This window comes from Cryptotermes secundus, unplaced genomic scaffold, assembly GCF_002891405.2.
Source record: "Cryptotermes secundus unplaced genomic scaffold, Csec_1.0 scaffold629, whole genome shotgun sequence".
NCBI lineage: Eukaryota > Metazoa > Arthropoda > Insecta > Blattodea > Kalotermitidae > Cryptotermes > Cryptotermes secundus.
The window spans coordinates 209114-226529 of record NW_019744122.1 but is presented as its reverse complement, the minus strand read 5'-3'; the positions used below and the strand labels follow the sequence as shown (position 1 = coordinate 226529).

The 17416-nt window shown below is 40.2% G+C and overlaps 1 protein-coding gene across 2 annotated transcripts in view; it reads left to right on the top strand.

Annotated features, from left to right (window-relative positions):
- LOC111874511 overlaps positions 1–16445 on the top strand; it is a 100078-nt gene extending 83633 nt beyond the window's left edge. Inside the window, exons 17-24 of one of the 2 annotated variants that reach the window (XM_023870072.2) lie at positions 718–897; positions 2946–3152; positions 3853–4107; positions 10094–10420; positions 13064–13325; positions 14815–14961; positions 15047–15197; positions 15708–16445. In XM_023870072.2, coding sequence (XP_023725840.1) covers positions 718–897; positions 2946–3152; positions 3853–4107; positions 10094–10420; positions 13064–13325; positions 14815–14961; positions 15047–15197; positions 15708–15872 — 1694 coding nt within the window. In that variant the 3' untranslated portion in view covers positions 15873–16445. Of the gene's footprint in view, positions 1–717; positions 898–2945; positions 3153–3852; positions 4108–10093; positions 10421–13063; positions 13326–14814; positions 14962–15046 lie in introns of both variants that reach the window. The other variant, XM_033755478.1, reaches the window with a different exon arrangement.
- Positions 16446–17416: the final 971 nt, after the last annotated feature.

Below are 17416 nucleotides of genomic sequence, written 5' to 3'. Positions count from 1 at the left end.
TATATGAGACTTATTTATTATATCCTCTTTAATAAATCTCATGAACAATGAAAACAACAGCAAGGCTATTTAATCTCTTAGATGTTGTATGAAAGAAATGCAAGAAATGGGTATGAATTATTATTATTACTTATCATTAAGTTCAGGCTTTAAGAATGAAAGCATGTAATATAAAATATTTTTTTCTGTTGTCTACCACTGTGGCACCACATGGTGATATGTCGTGTAAATACTAAACAGGTCACCTTATGCCTAAAGTGCATAAGATTGTCTAGGGACATAGCAGCAATTGACATATTTTGATCTGACCACCATGATAATATTGGGTGCAGAGTCTGATGTGCCCTAAAATGATCATAGTGTAAGTGAGGAATGTAGATGATAAAGTACAAAAGAAAATTAATTATTTATGCAGTTCACATAGCATAGCTGACAGTGCGAAATCGAGATGAAACTGTTTCAGGCATAAAGTATGGGAAACAAGAAATGTGCTTGGAATATTTATGTATAAAATTTATTAGAAAGTGTCCACTTGGAACACCATCATTTGGAGTATTGTTTATAAATAACACAACTCTACAGATTTCAATTTTATAATATTAAAATGAAACTTAGCTGTGAATTGAATTGAACTTGCTCAGAACCCTAGACAGGACCCTCTTGGTCTTGAACATTTTTGTTCTGATACCAGAAAGTTGGCGTTTATTTTCCATTCAGGTTTTGTTGGGGATTCCATTCTGGATTGCCAGCCATGTGATGCGATGACAACGGTACATCCTGAGTGCTTCCCTATCCCTGTACCAGAAGATGATCCATACTTCCCCAAAGTGAACATCACTACAGGAAAACCAATGTGTATTCCTGTAACGCGCTCTATGCCTGGACAATTGACTCTAGGTAAGTTAAGTCACTTATCAAAAGAGCGGCAGTAAAGTTGTCCCTGTACTCAGAACACCACATCTCTCAGATATATGGAGCTGTGGAAATAGTGCACCATGTGTTCTTAACCTCAGTACTAGGTGGATGTCATCAGTTTGCTTCCTGCTGTACCTGCTTTACCCCAGAGATAAAGAAAGACTAGTTAGGCGCCAAAATAGGGCTATGAGAGAAGAGGAAGTCTCTGCATCTGTCAGGAATTGAACCCCAGTCAACCTGCTCCTATTCTATCTACTGTTTTACTATTAAGCTCAAGGGCACAGCCCTGCACATGTCACTGACAGTGGAGAGTTAATCTCTTATGTAGTTCTTCGTACATTTAGTGACTTCTGTTATATTCATAAGTTAAATATAATTAAAAAATAGGATATTTGCGATTATTAATGTGGAGTTATGTGAATGGAATTGATTGTGACGTAGCTCAATGTACCGTTCCAGCATTTGTATGGATGAACTAAAGAAAACCACAAAGACCTTAGCATAAATTATCCCTAGATAATTATTTGAATACAAGAATTTCCTGATTTGGAAGTGGAAGTTTAACAAAAACAGTACTTGTCTACAGTGCCTGAAGGAATGAAAAACTATACAGAAATGGTTAAAGGACAGAGAATTATTTGAATAGGATGGCAACTTGTTCGTCTAAGATATCATCCTAAAATCTATCTAGAGATTCTGAGAAATTCTCGTAATCCTCAGCTGGAATGTTGACCAATTTAATGACTGATTTATTTCGATAAAGATTTTGGAGAAGTCATTCATCACCTATTCAAGGTTCCGTCATGAAGAACCTTTCCCAGGAAAGTAAGTAACACGGTTGCTGCTGGAGTCAGGTTCATCTCAAATAAAAATCTAGGGTACTGTCATCATCAAACCCTGCTCACTTGTTGGTGACCGTACAGAGCCCTGGACGCCACTCTAATGAGATATCGTGATATACAAGTCCACTGTGATGCCATCCACCTTGTCATAGAACATACATCAAGATAAATTTATATTTTAGCAATTATCAGGAACGTTTCTTTCCAGGTCAGGGTGTTGCTTTTAGAATGCCTGTCTTCTGTGCTTTGTAGATATCTTAATTCTGTAGTTGAAATTATGATAATTACCTAAGAGGATTTCCCCCCCACCCCCAGAGATTGTAACCACAAAAATTGCAAAAATATTCCACGTGTCACTTGATTTCGAAAATTCCGATGGACGTTTTGCCACAAAAATAATATAAACTGAAGTAGGTCATGGCTGTTTCTGTCTGAATTTGTACCTACTCACAATTTATTATTCTATATAATTTTTAATCTGAAATGCTGTCCTTAAATAACCTAATGGCAACTGATCAATATTTTGACTGTGACGGGTCCTACTTATTCATAGATTTTTCAGTACATTAAAAAATATCAGGATACTACCTTAGTTCTCATGAATTTCTTTATATGCAGAAGAAAATTTTGTTTGTAGATGCTGCTATTGCAAGCTTATTGTTCAAGAATTCTCCACAGTGTATCTTTCAATCATGATCATCAGCATGACAGATCTTGCATGCAAAAAAATTTGCTTTGACCTGTTTTTTATTCATGAATCTTCCTATGACACATACTGTATTTATGAAAGCTGCCACAGTGAACCTTTGTTCATGAACGTGACCATAAAAAACATGTGTGATTTTTTTCGAAATTTCTGTCACATCAAATCATTTCTTCTTGAATATTACCAGGACAAATATTTTTCCAAAAATCCTGTCATGGCAGATGTTCTGTTCTTGATTGTCCCCGTGAAATTTTTTTGTAAAGACTGCCACGGAAAATTCTTTTTCCTGATGAACACCACAACAGAGTATTTGATCATGATTACTACCATGGCAAATCTCTTGTTCATAATTGTTGCTATAAAAAATGCTTTGTTCATGAATGCTGCCAGATTTTTGTTTATAAATTCAAGCATGTAAATTTTTGTTTTAGAACTGCTGTTGTTGAATGATTAATGCTGCTCTGAAGATTTTGTGACTCCAGGTTACAGGGAACAGCTGAACCAGGTGACAGCATACATTGACAGTTCTTTCGTGTATGGCTCTGATGTGTGCGAGAAGAACGTCCTTCGCTCCTTCACAGGGGGTAAACTCAATGTAACCAAGAATGTGCCAAAAGTGAAGCCCCTACTACCCCAGATCACCACACACCCTGAGTGTAAATCCAGCTCCAAGGTGTGCTTCCGAGCAGGTGAGCAATAATATTAAAATGCAACTTCACTCACAAGTCAGCCAGCATTAAAACTATACTGCACATCTTACAGATCATTACACACCATCAACGTGAAGTCAAATTTCTCATTCCTGTTTTCAAAAATTGGTTTGTAGGTAAGCATGTCTCATGTAAATTATCCTCTGTGCTCAAGCACTAAAATATGAAGACATATATTAGAGTGGAAGTATAGTTCCAGTGGCATAAGCCAGAGGCTTGCCATGTGCTGTAGTGAGATGTAGAGTATATGAATTAGTGAGGACATTATAAACCTTTGCAGTTATGAGTTGTAAATGTTCAATAAATCAACTACCAATCCAAAACCCCGTGTCTGGTCACTGAAAAGCGAAAATATTTATATGACATTTAGAACGTCCTAAGTATTCATATCTTGAAATCAAAATGACACGTTTTCAGTGACAGCTCACACAAATTTAATTTCACGAAAATTAACAGTTAATGTTCAAAATACTTATGTCCATGGTTGAATTAGGTGGTTGACTGAAGCCACTCATTTGCAGAATTATTCAACATCTATTATATTGATAAGGAAACTTCTTATTTGCACAACTTCAGTTCCTGTGGGTAATTAGAGCGACCATGAACTGTAGTTTAAATTTACTTTCTGACCACAGAATTCTTGTTTCTTACAATTTCAATTATGTCTCTTTTTTTGCAGGAGATGCTCGAGCTAGTGAACAACCTGGTCTGGCTGCACTACATACACTGTTTCTGCGTGAACACAACCGACTTGCCGAGGGTTTATCCTTGTTAAACCCACACTGGGATGATGAGAAGCTGTACCAGACAGCTCGTCGCATCCTCTCTGCAGTCACTCAGCACATCACCTATCATGAATTTCTTCCCCGCCTCTTTGGATGGGATGGTGTCCATCGGCATGGTCTCACCCTGCAGACTGAAGGCTACTACCAAGGACAGGACTTCTTTCTTATATCGTGTGGGAGTTCAGGAACCCTTATACTGCCCTATACCCTTTCATTATTAGCATGAAGACCATGTGGCATGAAATTAGAAAATATGGTAAGGAACTTCAATTCTATTATTTTACAATGGCCGCTGATTTATTTTTCTCAAAGGCCGCACCATAGCTCAAGTGATTAGTCGCTGGCTTCCCACCACAGTGGCTCTCGTTCGATCCTGGGTCTGGTCAAGTGGGATTTGTGGTTGACAAAGTCGCGCTTGTGCAAGTTTTCTCCGAGTACTTCGGTTTCCCCTACCAATCTTCATTCCACCAAATTCTCCATCGTCATAATCACCCGGGACAGGCTACAATAGGCCAATCAGTGGCCACCGTGCTGAGTGGTCCCAGTTGGACTCCCACTCCCACTAAGCAAATTATTTTTCTCAATCTTCCTCTTACTTCCACTCCTTTAAGTGCGAATGCTGTACTCAATACTTTATTCCCAAACATCCTCAAAGTCTGTTCTTCCATCACAATGAGAGGACACATGTGTATACAAAAGAAGTAAAATTGTAACTCATTTTATATGTATTTATTTGTTTAGCTAGGAGATGAATGAATGTATAAGTGGTGGGCCTTCTCGGCCCTTGCACCACGATCTACAGTGGTGTACTGTGCTTCCCTTTTTGATTATCCCCTCAGCAATCCTGCGCTTCGAATGAAGCACAGGATTTGTATGTGGGGGTGTCGAAATAGTCACTTGGTTCCACAAAGTATTGACCTAAGTGATATAATCTTAAATAAGCTAAGGCCTCTCATTCACACAGGATATGTGTGGCTGTTTCATTTTCTTCTTGACACCTCTCATAAGTTGGACTATGACTTAGTCCCAGTTTGAAGAGGTGTCCTTTAAGTAGTCCCACCACCCATCATAGCTGGTTCCTGTTTAACTTTGACAGTTCCTTCGCTCTTTTAGCAGAGTGTCCTCATATAAGTCCCTTTGCTTGCCTGAGTCCAGTCAAGGATCCCCAGTATTTCTTGTGATTCATATTTGTCCAGCCCTGATTGCCTGTCTGGCAACTCCTATAGAGATACCACAGGCTGGTTCAGGTCCTATGAACGGATGTTCAGCTCCAATCTTAGCCAATTGGTCTGCTGTTTCATTTCCAGCAATACCCTCATGCCCAGGCACCCATATCAGTTGTACCCTGTTATGTTTGGCCAGTTCCATGAGGGTTTGGTGGCAATCCCAGACCAATTTTGAGTTGACCTGGTGTGTGTCAAGCGCTTTAAGTGCAGCCTGGCTCTCAGATAGAATGTAGATGTTCCTATTTCTGTAGTTCCTATCTAGATTCTCCATAATACATGCCTTAATGACATACACTTCTGCCTGGAATACTGTCGTGTACTGCCCGAGGCTGAAACTAAGTTTCCGCCTCGTGCCATAGCAGAAGACACCAGCTCCAGTGCCCTTATTTATCTTGGAACCATTTGTATACCAGATCAGTCCCCCTTTTCTATCGGGCCGAAACCCGTCTTCCCATTCACTCCTGTCAGGAAATCTGACCGTGAAGGGTTTTTCATATACATGTCTCAGTATCATTTTGTCAGACCCCATTTGTAATATGGGTTCTTTTTTTTCATGTCCTGAGTTATGTACGTATGTATGGCTGAAAACATCGGATCTAGGTTTCCAATGATCACTGCACTGGAGACGGTAGATTCCTACCATGGTCTCTACCTCCAACTGTATATGCAGTGGGGCGAGTCCAAGGATTGTCTCCAGTGCAGCTGTTGGAGATGTTTGAATTGCTCCTGTGATACCAAAGCAAGCCAGCTTTTGCAGATTGCTAAGTTTTCCTTGCTTGTCTTGAGTTTAACTCTGGGTCACCATACTGTGAGGCCATATGTAATTATGGGTCTTATAACCGCAGTGTACGAAGGGGGACCCAAAAATAACCGGAACCGACCTGTTGCGCGCGCATGCTTTGTAGTTACGAGTTGTGCTGCTAGGTGGTGTTAGCTGGGGGTCTCCCGTGACTGTTAGTGAGCTGGCGTCAGTCTGAGTTAAGTGGTTTGTCTGTGGTGCTCTGTTGTGTGCGTTCCTGTTTCAACCCTTTGGCGATTAGTGAGATGGCCGACCAGAAGGAACAAAGAGTGTGCGTGAAATTTTGCTTTCTGTTAGGGAAAACTGCAGCCGAGACTGTTGGGATGCTTCGGCAAGCCTTTAATGATGATGCTTTGGGGAAATCACAGGTCTATGAGTGGTTTTCCCGTTTCAAATCTGGCAACATGTCAACAGAAGACATGCCACGCCCCGGGCGTCCTTTGACAGGAAGAAATGACGAAAACATTGCCAAAATCAAACGTGCAATTGATGAAGATCGTCGAAAGACCATTGACCAACTTTCTGAGGAAACGAACATCTCATGGAGCACGGTCCAGCGAATTTTAACCGAAGGTTTGCACATGAGACGGGTGTCTGCAAAATTTGTTCCTCGCTTGCTCGGAGATGACCAAAGAGAAAACCGCGTGAATGTTTGCCGCGACTTGAAGAGTGAAGTGCAGAACGATCCAGAATTTCTTAAAAGAATTGTGACTGGCGATGAGTCTTGGTGCTACGGGTACGATCCAGAATCAAAGCAATCATCAAGCCAGTGGAAAACTCCAACTTCACCACGACCGAAGAAAGCGCGTCAAGTGCAATCCAATGTGAAAACAATGTTGATTTGTTTTTTTGATGTGAATGGCATTGTCCACAAAGAGTTCGTTCCGCCAGGACAAACAGTGAACCAACATTTTTACCTGGATGTGTTACGAAGATTACAAGAGAGTGTGCGACAAAAACGGTCCGAAATGTGGAGAAATGGGAACTGGTTGCTTCACCACGACAATGCTCCAGCCCACACAGCTTTGACGGTCCGACAGTTTTTGACAAGCAACAACATGGTGATTGTGCCTCATCCACCTTACTCACCCGACCCGGCTGCGTCGGACTTTTTTTTGTTTCCACGGATGAAGAGAAGTCTGAAAGGAAAGCGATTCCGTGATGTGGATGAAGTCAAAGAAAACATGCTAAAGGCTTTGAACAGTATCCAGCCTCATGAATTCCAGCACTGTTTTGAGCAGTGGCAAAAGCGTTGGGACAAGTGCATTAGTGTACATGGACAATACTTTGAAGGGGACTAATATACAGTTCAAAAAAATGCAAAAATAAAAAATAACAAAAATAAATTCTGGTTATTTTTGGGTCCCCCCTCGTATACCCAATTCACAATGTGCGGCTGCAGTCCCCAAGTTTTACCAAACATGCTTCTGCATGTCCAAAGATCCTTATAGGCTTTATTGATGACCTTGTCCAGCTGCTTTTTCCATGTAAGTCCCTTGTCTAATACTAGACCAAGGTGCTTGACATCACTGGAGAGCTGGATCGTCTTATTGAAGAGGGTCGGTTCCTTTAGGCCCTATATATTTCTCTTCCTAGTAAACATTATAATTATGGTCTTATTAGGATTTATGGAAAGACTTGTTCTTTCATACTATTATTGGACTGTGTACAGAGGTGTTTGAAGACGCTCTGATACTGTTGAAAGGAATTTTCCATTTAGGAGGATTGCTATGTCATCAGCATATCCTATTCAGTGCCAATCTGATTTTTGATTGGTTATTTATGAGTCTGGCCAGGTTCCAGTCTGCCCTGTTCGTCTTGCTTTGGCAAGTGCCCAGGTTTTGCTGATCCTGCCCATCGTCCAAATTATCAATCAATTTTGAATCAGGAAAGTGAGCCCTGAATAATTCGTTCAGTGTCTCCCTTCCTTATTGAGTATACTGCCCGTTAGGCAGCTTTATCATGTTGACCTTATTGGTTGCCTGTTTTGCTATGATCCTCATGAGTCTGGCACCGCCTGGTACATCATTGTTCTCCTGGCAGTGCCTCCTCCATGAGGATCGCTTGGCTTTCCTTATTTCTTTGTTGTAACAGGCAAGGGCTTCCTTGTAGGTGTCCCACTGTCCTGTTCTCTTAGCTGTATTAAACAGCCATCTCGTTTTGGTTCTAAGCCCACTCAGCTGTTTACACCACCAAGACGCTCTCCTCAGTTCGCAAGTGGTCCTAGCCAGACAGTTCGGATTTAAGGATGAGATAATAGCCCATTGCAACTGGTCAACAGACCGATCAACATTCTTTATTGTGCGTATATTTTGTGCGATGGTCTCCAGATTTACCTTCAGGTAGTTTTTGTAAGACTCCCAATTAGGATTCCTATAAGTAGCTTTATCTTCTGTAGTGTTGCTTATTTGAAAGCATATATATATATATATATACATGTGTGTGTGATCCAACAGGGACGGCTCATCAGGTACATGCCAATTACTTATCAGGTTTCCTATTTTATTGGTCCCTAGTGTCAAGTCAAGAACCTCCTGCCTATTGCAAACCACAAAGGTAGGCTCGTTACCTTGGTTTAGAATATTAAGTTTCAAACTCACCAAATATTCCGTGAGGCATTCTCCTCGTGTTGATGTCAGTGCTCCCCCACAGTGTGTGGTGCGCACTGGCATCACACCCAATGATGAGCTGCTTTTTCCTAAGATGGCAATATTCAATGATGTCCCTCACTTCTTTGGAAAGAGGCGGGGCTCATCCGAGTCATATGGAAGGTAGGCTGAAGTGATGATGAGCTCCTCACAGCCTCTGCCCAATGTGTATGTCATCTTCACCGTTTTTGTGCCTCTGAAACAGAACTCCAGCAAGGGTAAAGCATTAATATGATTATTAATATATATGCATGATCTCACATTTTCTCCAGGTACAACAGAATAAAGTGTTCCCCTTGAATCCATTAAGCCTTTTATTTGGCCCCTATGTATCCAAGGCTCCTGAATAAGTGCTACGTCTACTTTTCCTTCATCAAGTTAAATAAAATAAAATAAAAACATAAAATTGCCATAGCATCCTTGCTGTGGTGTAGGTTAATTCGAAAGGAGCATATGTTGTGTGTATGTATGTGTTGTGTGTTCGTTCTGTAATGCTGGGAAAGGTGTCCTCCTCCATACCTTCTTCCACAGCCCCTTTTCCTTTATCAGACCTGGTTTCCTCCAAGGGAGGTCCCTGATCTGCTAAGGCTGGGTTGACTAGAGGAGGGATTGTCTTCTTCTCAACAGATACTCTCTTCTGGTCAACTGAGGGAGTGGGTACATCATCCCGTTCCCCCTCAGAGGCCAAGTTGCAAGATACTGTATCTGACAGGTTCTGCCTGGTGTTGAACTTCAGGATCATTCAGCACCTTAACAGTCCCCTCTGAGAGTCCTGTGAATATTTTGTAACCAGTCCTCTGTATAATAGTATAAGAGTCCCGGTCTATGAATAAGAAGCCTTTGGCCATTCGACTCAGATTGCTTATCGAGTACCCTCCAGTTCTCAGTATGAAGTCCTGGATTGAGATCTGCAATCCTTTTCAGCAGCTCTTTCTGAGTCTGGGCAACTTTGTCCCTAGTCTGGAGAGCCACTTTAACAGGCTTGGACAGGCATCAGTAGCCTTCAGCCTGGAACCTGATTCCAGCCTGTGGCTGTCAATGGCTTTGGTGAGCCATTGACCAGACTGTTGGCCGGTGCATACATAAATAAGCGCACCTCCCACTAGTCTGTAGGATTTCAGGTGTTGTAGTTCTCCATTAGGAGTCCTATGTAACACCTCCGCCAGTGCTTCCAGAATGGAATTCTGGTCATTTTCGGTAAGCTTATCCTCAGGATAAGTTTCCTTGAAGATAGCTACCTTCATGTTGGTCAGAGCCTCCTTGTAAGTCCCTGGTCCCTTAGAGTCCCTGGTCCTTTTTGGAGTTCTGGCCGTTTCTGTAGAATACTGAGAGGGAAATCCCTAGACATATTTTGTTGTGTTGCAAAAGCAAGCACTAGGGCAGTTTTCTACCTATAAGTTGATAACAAATAGTTTGTTCTTAGAACAAAGCTTAGTTATGCATCAGTGCGTTACTCTTGCAGGTTATGATCCAGGCTGTGATGCTACCATTGTGAATGAGTTTGCAGCAGCTGCCTTTCGTTTTGGCCACAGTTTGCTGCGCCCTATGTTGCTTCGTATGGATGAAGATTATGGAGAACGCAAGCCTGGAGTGCGGCTTAGGGACACATTCTTCAACCCTGATGTTCTCTATCAGGCAGGAATGGTTGATGACCTTATCCGGGGCCTTGCTGCCACACCAATGGAGACACTGGACCAGTTCATCACCAGCGAAGTAACAAATCATTTGTTTGAGGACAGGCGGATGCCATATTCAGGCATGGATCTTGCAGCCATCAACGTTCAGAGAGGTTGGTCAAGAAAATGCTTCAATTATGTACTATATTAGCTGCAAATATTACATTGACCTACAGGGTCTCCATAATAGAATGGTTTCATACCAAATTTAAATGAATACTTATGTGATAAAATAGAACAATTAAAGAATTTTATTTATTAAATACATATGTCTTTCAAATTTACTTGAGGTATCATTAGTGCACAAATGCTCATATTGTACTAAAGTAATGTTTATAATTAAACATTTACAAATACAATTTTTAGTAATACAACAATATTTACAAATACAACAGTCTTTAAATTTCAAGAATTATTCAATGGGCTATTATTAATATCAGTGTGGCACTTGTAACCAGTTGCCTATTGTGTATATTATATGACATAATTAGCACTTGAAACCTCTAATACTATATACACTTTAAGCTGATACACACGTACTTAGTTAATGAACTGGCATTACCATGTGATATTGTGTTGTACATACTGCTCTCATACTGGTATTTATCCCATTCTGGTTGTCAAAGTACCATATTTCCATGTAGTAAAATTAATAAAATACGTATACTCCATAAAAGTACTAACTTCTGTGTTATTAGGCATAATAAGTATATTAGATGCCTACTGATGATTTGTGAGACACTAGAAACTTTTTAATTCTTTGATTAAAACTTAGGAACAATTAACAAACTCCAAGGAGCAGACTCCTTGACAATCTAACACTCTCTCAGCTATTCAAAAAATTGTTCACCTCTGTGTAATCCAAGGTCCTTTCAAGATCTTCACTGTTATGACTCCATGTAGCCTCGTATATTTGTACCCACATAACAAAGTACATGGTAACATATCCAGAAGATCTAAATATGAATCTTCAGTGCTGTGAAAACCTCAAACCCTGTTGTGTTCATTTCCATGCCCATAACAATTAAGCAGTGTACTCTATCCTAAGCTAGTTGAATCCAGTCCATAATTTATTCCTACGGATTAAAAAAAACATTTTAATATTATCACTTGTAGCAGTGACTAAAGATGAGGTTTGGATTGATAATTGGCCTTATTAACGACTACAAATAATTACTACACTATTGCTGATTTACACAATTTACAATCACTCCACACCAATCTTCTCAGTCTATGTCCACTAGTCTTCACTATCTGTTTTCTGGCAATGGATTTCTAACACAGGAACCGTAAAAGTAACACTAAATTACACACTTTCAAAATCGATGTACTGCAGCACTAAGTCTTCTAATTCTTCTTCTGGCCATACTGTTGTTCCCTTAGAACTTTGGAACTCAAGACAAATCAATTCAAAGTCAAAGTCACATTGCGACTGATGGTCTGTCAGTCAGTATGTCTTGGTGTCAAGCCCAATCTGGAGTTCATGACCAGTTATTTATTGCTGTTTGACAGTTATGGTCTTGATTTTTGTGGGGCGCCCTTTCTGGTGAGAGGATGGGTCTGTCATTTGTACATGCTGCTGGCTTTTGCCAGGGCAGTCTTTCTTGGGTCCTAGTCCCTTGAGACTCCTCTTTTCATCACCCTCTATGACTCACAGGGTCACGGTGAAGGTATTCAACCCCACCTCCACACTGACGCCCCCAGAATCAGTGTCAGAGTCAGAGTTACTTTACGAATGGCGGTTTACCGCCAATCAGTTCATCTTGGCATCGGGTCCCTTGAGGCCCACGACCACAGATTCTTTTTCCCAACTGAACTCTTGTGGTAACAGTCTTTATGTAACATCCTCTCTGAGGAGAAGATGGGTCTGTCTCTTATGATTATGCCTGGCCTTTCGTGAAGTGTATATTTCACACACATAGCATGTTATTGAAAATTCTTCCTTTTCCAATAGACACAAGCCCTCTGTCAGTACATGCTTTACAGATCACATCATGCCTAACTTACATATCTTATGCTACAACGGCAACTCAGCCATTTGAACGGTCGTAAGCTTGACCATCGCCAAGTTCAAGCCTTCACCTCGTTCTATACTGTGAACATGTTCATTCTCACGATTTTGTATGATGTCTGCTTGTTGCCTGCACAATATATACACAAGGAAAGTTGAAAGCTGTGTGCAATCACGGACTGGGGTGCGCCTTGGAAAATTTCCGGTGGTGCGGAAAAACGCCTCCAACCGTTCCCATATTCTCTTATATCCTCTCGGCATGGACCAAACAGAAAACACTTGTCACGTATCAGACTATGAGTTAATATGTCTGTTACCAGCATTGGGAATGGCGCAGGTGACATAAAATACACAATCTCATCTATTGTTGTGTGCTGGTTCGTGTTTACAGAACTGTTGCCTGGCAAAGCATTGGTCAAATCCATCACAATATTGTCATTTCATCTATGTCAGTGTCTCGTAAGTGGCTTAATTCCATCAAGTTCTCCAACCAAAGTTTGAGTGCATTTCTCAACTACTCCATGTATGAATGATCTGGATGATCTTTGATCTGCCTATCCCATCTTCATTCATATGATAACCTTAATATTTGTTGAAGTTTACAAATTATGTGGCTCCTCATTATATACCCCTAGACAGACTAGCAAAGTTTTACTTTTAAAGATGCAAAAGTACCAGATTGTTTCCTTCAGTCTGACGTGAGCAGGGTACCAAAAAACATTCTTCAATAAACATATTTTTCCAGCACGGGACCATGGTATTCCTGGCTACAACGAATACCGTGCATGGTGCAACTTGACTCGGGCAAGAGATTTTGATGACCTGAAGCGAGAAATTTCATTTCCCTTGGTGGAGCGGCTACGCCGGCTTTATGCTCATGTGGATGACATAGACTTGTTCCCAGGAGGACTAGCAGAGACCCCTCTCATGGGAGGTGTCATTGGACCTACGTTTGCATGCATCATTGGTCATCAGTTCAGGCTTCTTCGACAATGTGACCGATTCTGGTTAGTATACCCAAGTAATATAGGTAATGGTAATTACTGTATATATGTTTGTTGTCAAATATAAGTAAATATATTACATAAAATTTTATTTTATTTGTTTTTTGCCCCCATGTTTTGTAAGTCTTTTTAACAAAAGGCTCACATTATAATGTCTTCCAATGTAAGTTTACTAAGTGTTTAAAATGTCTTATAAAGATAAAAGTATGCCGTTGTTATATGCCAAGTTACGTTCCTGGATATGCCAACGTATATCGAATCAGCCTAACTGAAAGACAAATTATAACATATTTCAATGGGATGCAATCCAGGTATATAAAAAATGAGATTCTCTTTCATAAAATGATACAAAACATTTATATATTTTAAACACAAAGAGTATATACATGGATTTATATACCATTTGTTCTGTAATAAATTCTAAATATGTAGGTGTTACCGACAAGAGGAATGCCCTGGCTGTGGGTCGTCAGAGTCGACTGGATAATTTGTTGTCGTTTTTGGATCAATTGGAGGCTCTTTCAATTTCTTCTTAAAATAAGAAGGGAGGGTAGTTTGCCTTGCTTCATGCCTCCTCTCCAACAGAACATGGTAGTAAGGCTGCAAGGCACTGACTCTTTGTCTGACAGAACTGGTCTGTTGTTCCCAGTTAGAATTAGTGCCACTTAACCTGTGTAGGTATCTATCAATCCCAGCTAGATTTTCCTGCAGGCCATGGGTTTCCATAGGATCATAAAATTGGCTCATCTTGTTTTTGCCACTGCTGTTTCTAAATCAGTGGTGCAGCCAACTCTTCCAGTTCCTCATTTATAAGAGGCTGAGAATGGCCCATTGGGAAAACGAAGGAAATTACTAGAAACATTTCAAATTGGCCGATATTCAAATCAATGTATATCAAAACACTGTAAAACAAGCATCTGCTGTATCTTCATTGATTGTTTCACATTCCTAAATCTTGTTTAAAATGCTGTTACAGAAATTCAATTTTTAATAGCCTGTATATTAATTCTTTTTAAATTTGTGCCCTTTATTCCTCCTCCCTTCTTCATAATTTTCCCATTTTGTTGTGCTTGTGATTTGTGATCATTTTCTGGTGTTCTCTTTTTTGTCTCTGTAGGTCCCTGTTATCATAGACCAGTTATTTGATTGTCAGAACTCATATATGATGAATATGGCCAAAGTTAATCTTTACTTGAGAACAGCTCTCAAAATAATGTGGAACAAATAAACTGATTGCTGTTTTGTAAGGGTGGGAAAATTGGTCCGTCACCCTGGGGAAAGAAGGTAGATTGAATTGGTTTGAGATCAGGGTATTGATAATTTTGGACCTAAGATGAACAAACTCCAGTGGTGGGCTACTGTAAACATGATAATTATTCCATAAATTTCATCGAAGATGTGGAGTTTCTTAACTAGCAGAGTGGCTATTAGTTTCTCAAGAAGGTCTCTGCTCCACGGAATTGTTGATATTTTCAGCATTGTGACTTTGCAGGTATGAAAATGATGACCCTCTGGTGAGATTTACAGAAGCTCAGCTGGCAGTTATCCGTAAGGTTACATTATCCCGACTTGTGTGTGACAACTGTGACCATGTCAGCAAGGTTCAGCGTTCACTTCTAGACCTCTCAGATCCATTCTTGTAAGTACAGGTGCTGTCAGTAGCTTGAGAAATCATGTTTGTAGCATTGTGAATTGTAGACAATGGGACATTCTTTTTGATTCAGGAACCCAAGAGTGTCGTGTAACAGTATCCCTTTTCTGGACTTGGAAGTGTGGAAAGAACGCCTGTCCTGTACAGTGGGACATACAACAATCAATGTGGGGTCAGCAGAGCGGATATCACCTTGTGTCATGTGCACATGCACAACTGAAGGGGTGAGTGGGTATTTAGGAGGTACCAGGATAGTTCACATAAGTATCAAAGGCTTTTTATGGTACCTTCAGTTTTTAAATCTGAATCCAAGACAGTGCCTTCAAATAGACCATGATCACATTCTCCACACTCCTTTCAAATACATTGTGCATTACTGTGTGCTTTTCTCTTCAGTAACTTGGCATTAAAAACTTAAGAAACAGCCCTCTCATATGAAAATGAATAAGGAGGAGACACCTGTGAGACCATGATATAGATAGGATTAATACTACTACTGATCTTAAGGAAATTGAGTGTGAGAATGTGGTCTGGACTCATCTGGCTCTGGATAGGGATCACTGGCAGATTCTTACGAATAGGGTAACACACCTGTGTGGTCCATTGAAGGATGAGAATTTCTTGACTAGCAGAGTATCTATGGCTTATGAAGCAGGATTCTTCTGCTTGGAGTAAACAAATTTGAGCATACTAAACTTGCAGTTTAAAGTGTCCAAATGTTTCCTCTTTTCCAGCCAATTTGTCAGTCACTGAAGATTGGAAACTGTTTCAATCTGGCAAGGTCATTCACTCATGCAGCAGTTCTGGGTGACCATGTCTGCAAGGTTCAATGTGCCTTTGTATTTCGTGCCCTGCCCAGAGTGGTGGACCCTGTGGATAACCAGTTGGGCTTCAGCTAGTGGACCATACCACAGTACTTGCATGTTCTGGACATTTACATCTGTTGAGTTAATCCAACTCAGATTTTTCTTCTACAATTTTGTCACATTCAGTCTTTGATTTGCTTGAGGCAGTAACATTGGCTGAAAGGAAATCAAATGTGCTCAAATTTGATAGCAGAAGATGGATAGTGGCTCTAGATCTGATGGAGGTAGAATTATGGAAAAGTAGAGCCGAGTAAAATTGTTGACTTCAGACGTTATCCATCATTCTGTTTTTATTTTAAACAATGGTTCTGACACTGAACTCTGGCTCTGTCCTCAGGCAAAAAGCCTACTGGGCCAAGTTCATATAACTAGCCCCTCTCTGCACACTCCACTCTCTAGAACTTTGTTTATATAAACAGTAGAAAGGATATTGTCCAAAAAGTCAGTAATTTTATCAATATACCATTTTCCTTTGACTTTTTACCTGAGGACGGAGGCAGAGTCTAGACTTTGAAACATCGCTTTAGGTAAAAACACGAAGATGTGTGATGTCCAAAAAGTCTGTAATTTTATTAATAAACAATTGTCACGAACTTTTAAATCTTATTTAAAGCAGAGTGATTTCAGCACATATCTAAAACTGACATTAATCTAATGAATTAATGAAACAAGCAAACTATAGTTTCGCCTTGCTGAATAGTTACCAAAGAATCTTAACGTTTTGAAAAGGTTGTAGTAATAGTGGAATCTCTCTTTAGACTTTAAATTTATTTGTACATCTACCCACATACATAATCATATCTTTTTGAACTTTCTGAATCTCTTCAAACTCCATGTCACTTACACAGAATTAGATATACACAGTAGTAATATTTTACAATTAATACAAACAATTTAAGGAATACATTGTAAGTAACACATAATCTGTGCCATTGCTGGCTTCCCACAGCGGTGGCCTGGGTTTGATCACGGGTCTGGTCAAGTGTGATTTGTGGTGGACAAAATGGCACTGGGGAGGGTTTTCTCCAAGGACTTCGGTTTCCTTTGCCAATCTTCATTCTGTAAAATTCTCCATCATCATCATCACCTGGGGTAGGTACAATAGGCCAATCAGTAGCCGCCATGCCGAGTTGGCCCAACTGGACTCCACCCCCCACTAAGTGAATTTTAAAAAAATATTAAGACTGTCTCAATTGGCTATGAGACGAGACAAGCAAACTACAAATGCCACGTGCACATTACAATGCAAAGTGCCACAGCACAGAAGGGCAGTGACAGATTTGGCAGTGCTGCTGTTGTCAGCATCCATGCATTTGCTGAAATGAAGATTCCATTATTCTGCATAAATACCAATAAAATTCTAATTTGTGTTGAAATGATCTGTAGATGGAACTACTGGAAAACGTTTAAATTTAATAAGCACATGATTTAATAATGTAGTATTTCACAATATGTTTAGGCATGTGACTAGCCTGTCTTAGTTTTCTTTACTCAGTTTTTACCTTTTACTTCATTTGGTAAAGGCAGCATGTTAAAGTCTTCATACCAAGACTCTAAGAAAACTGACCCATGCCTCC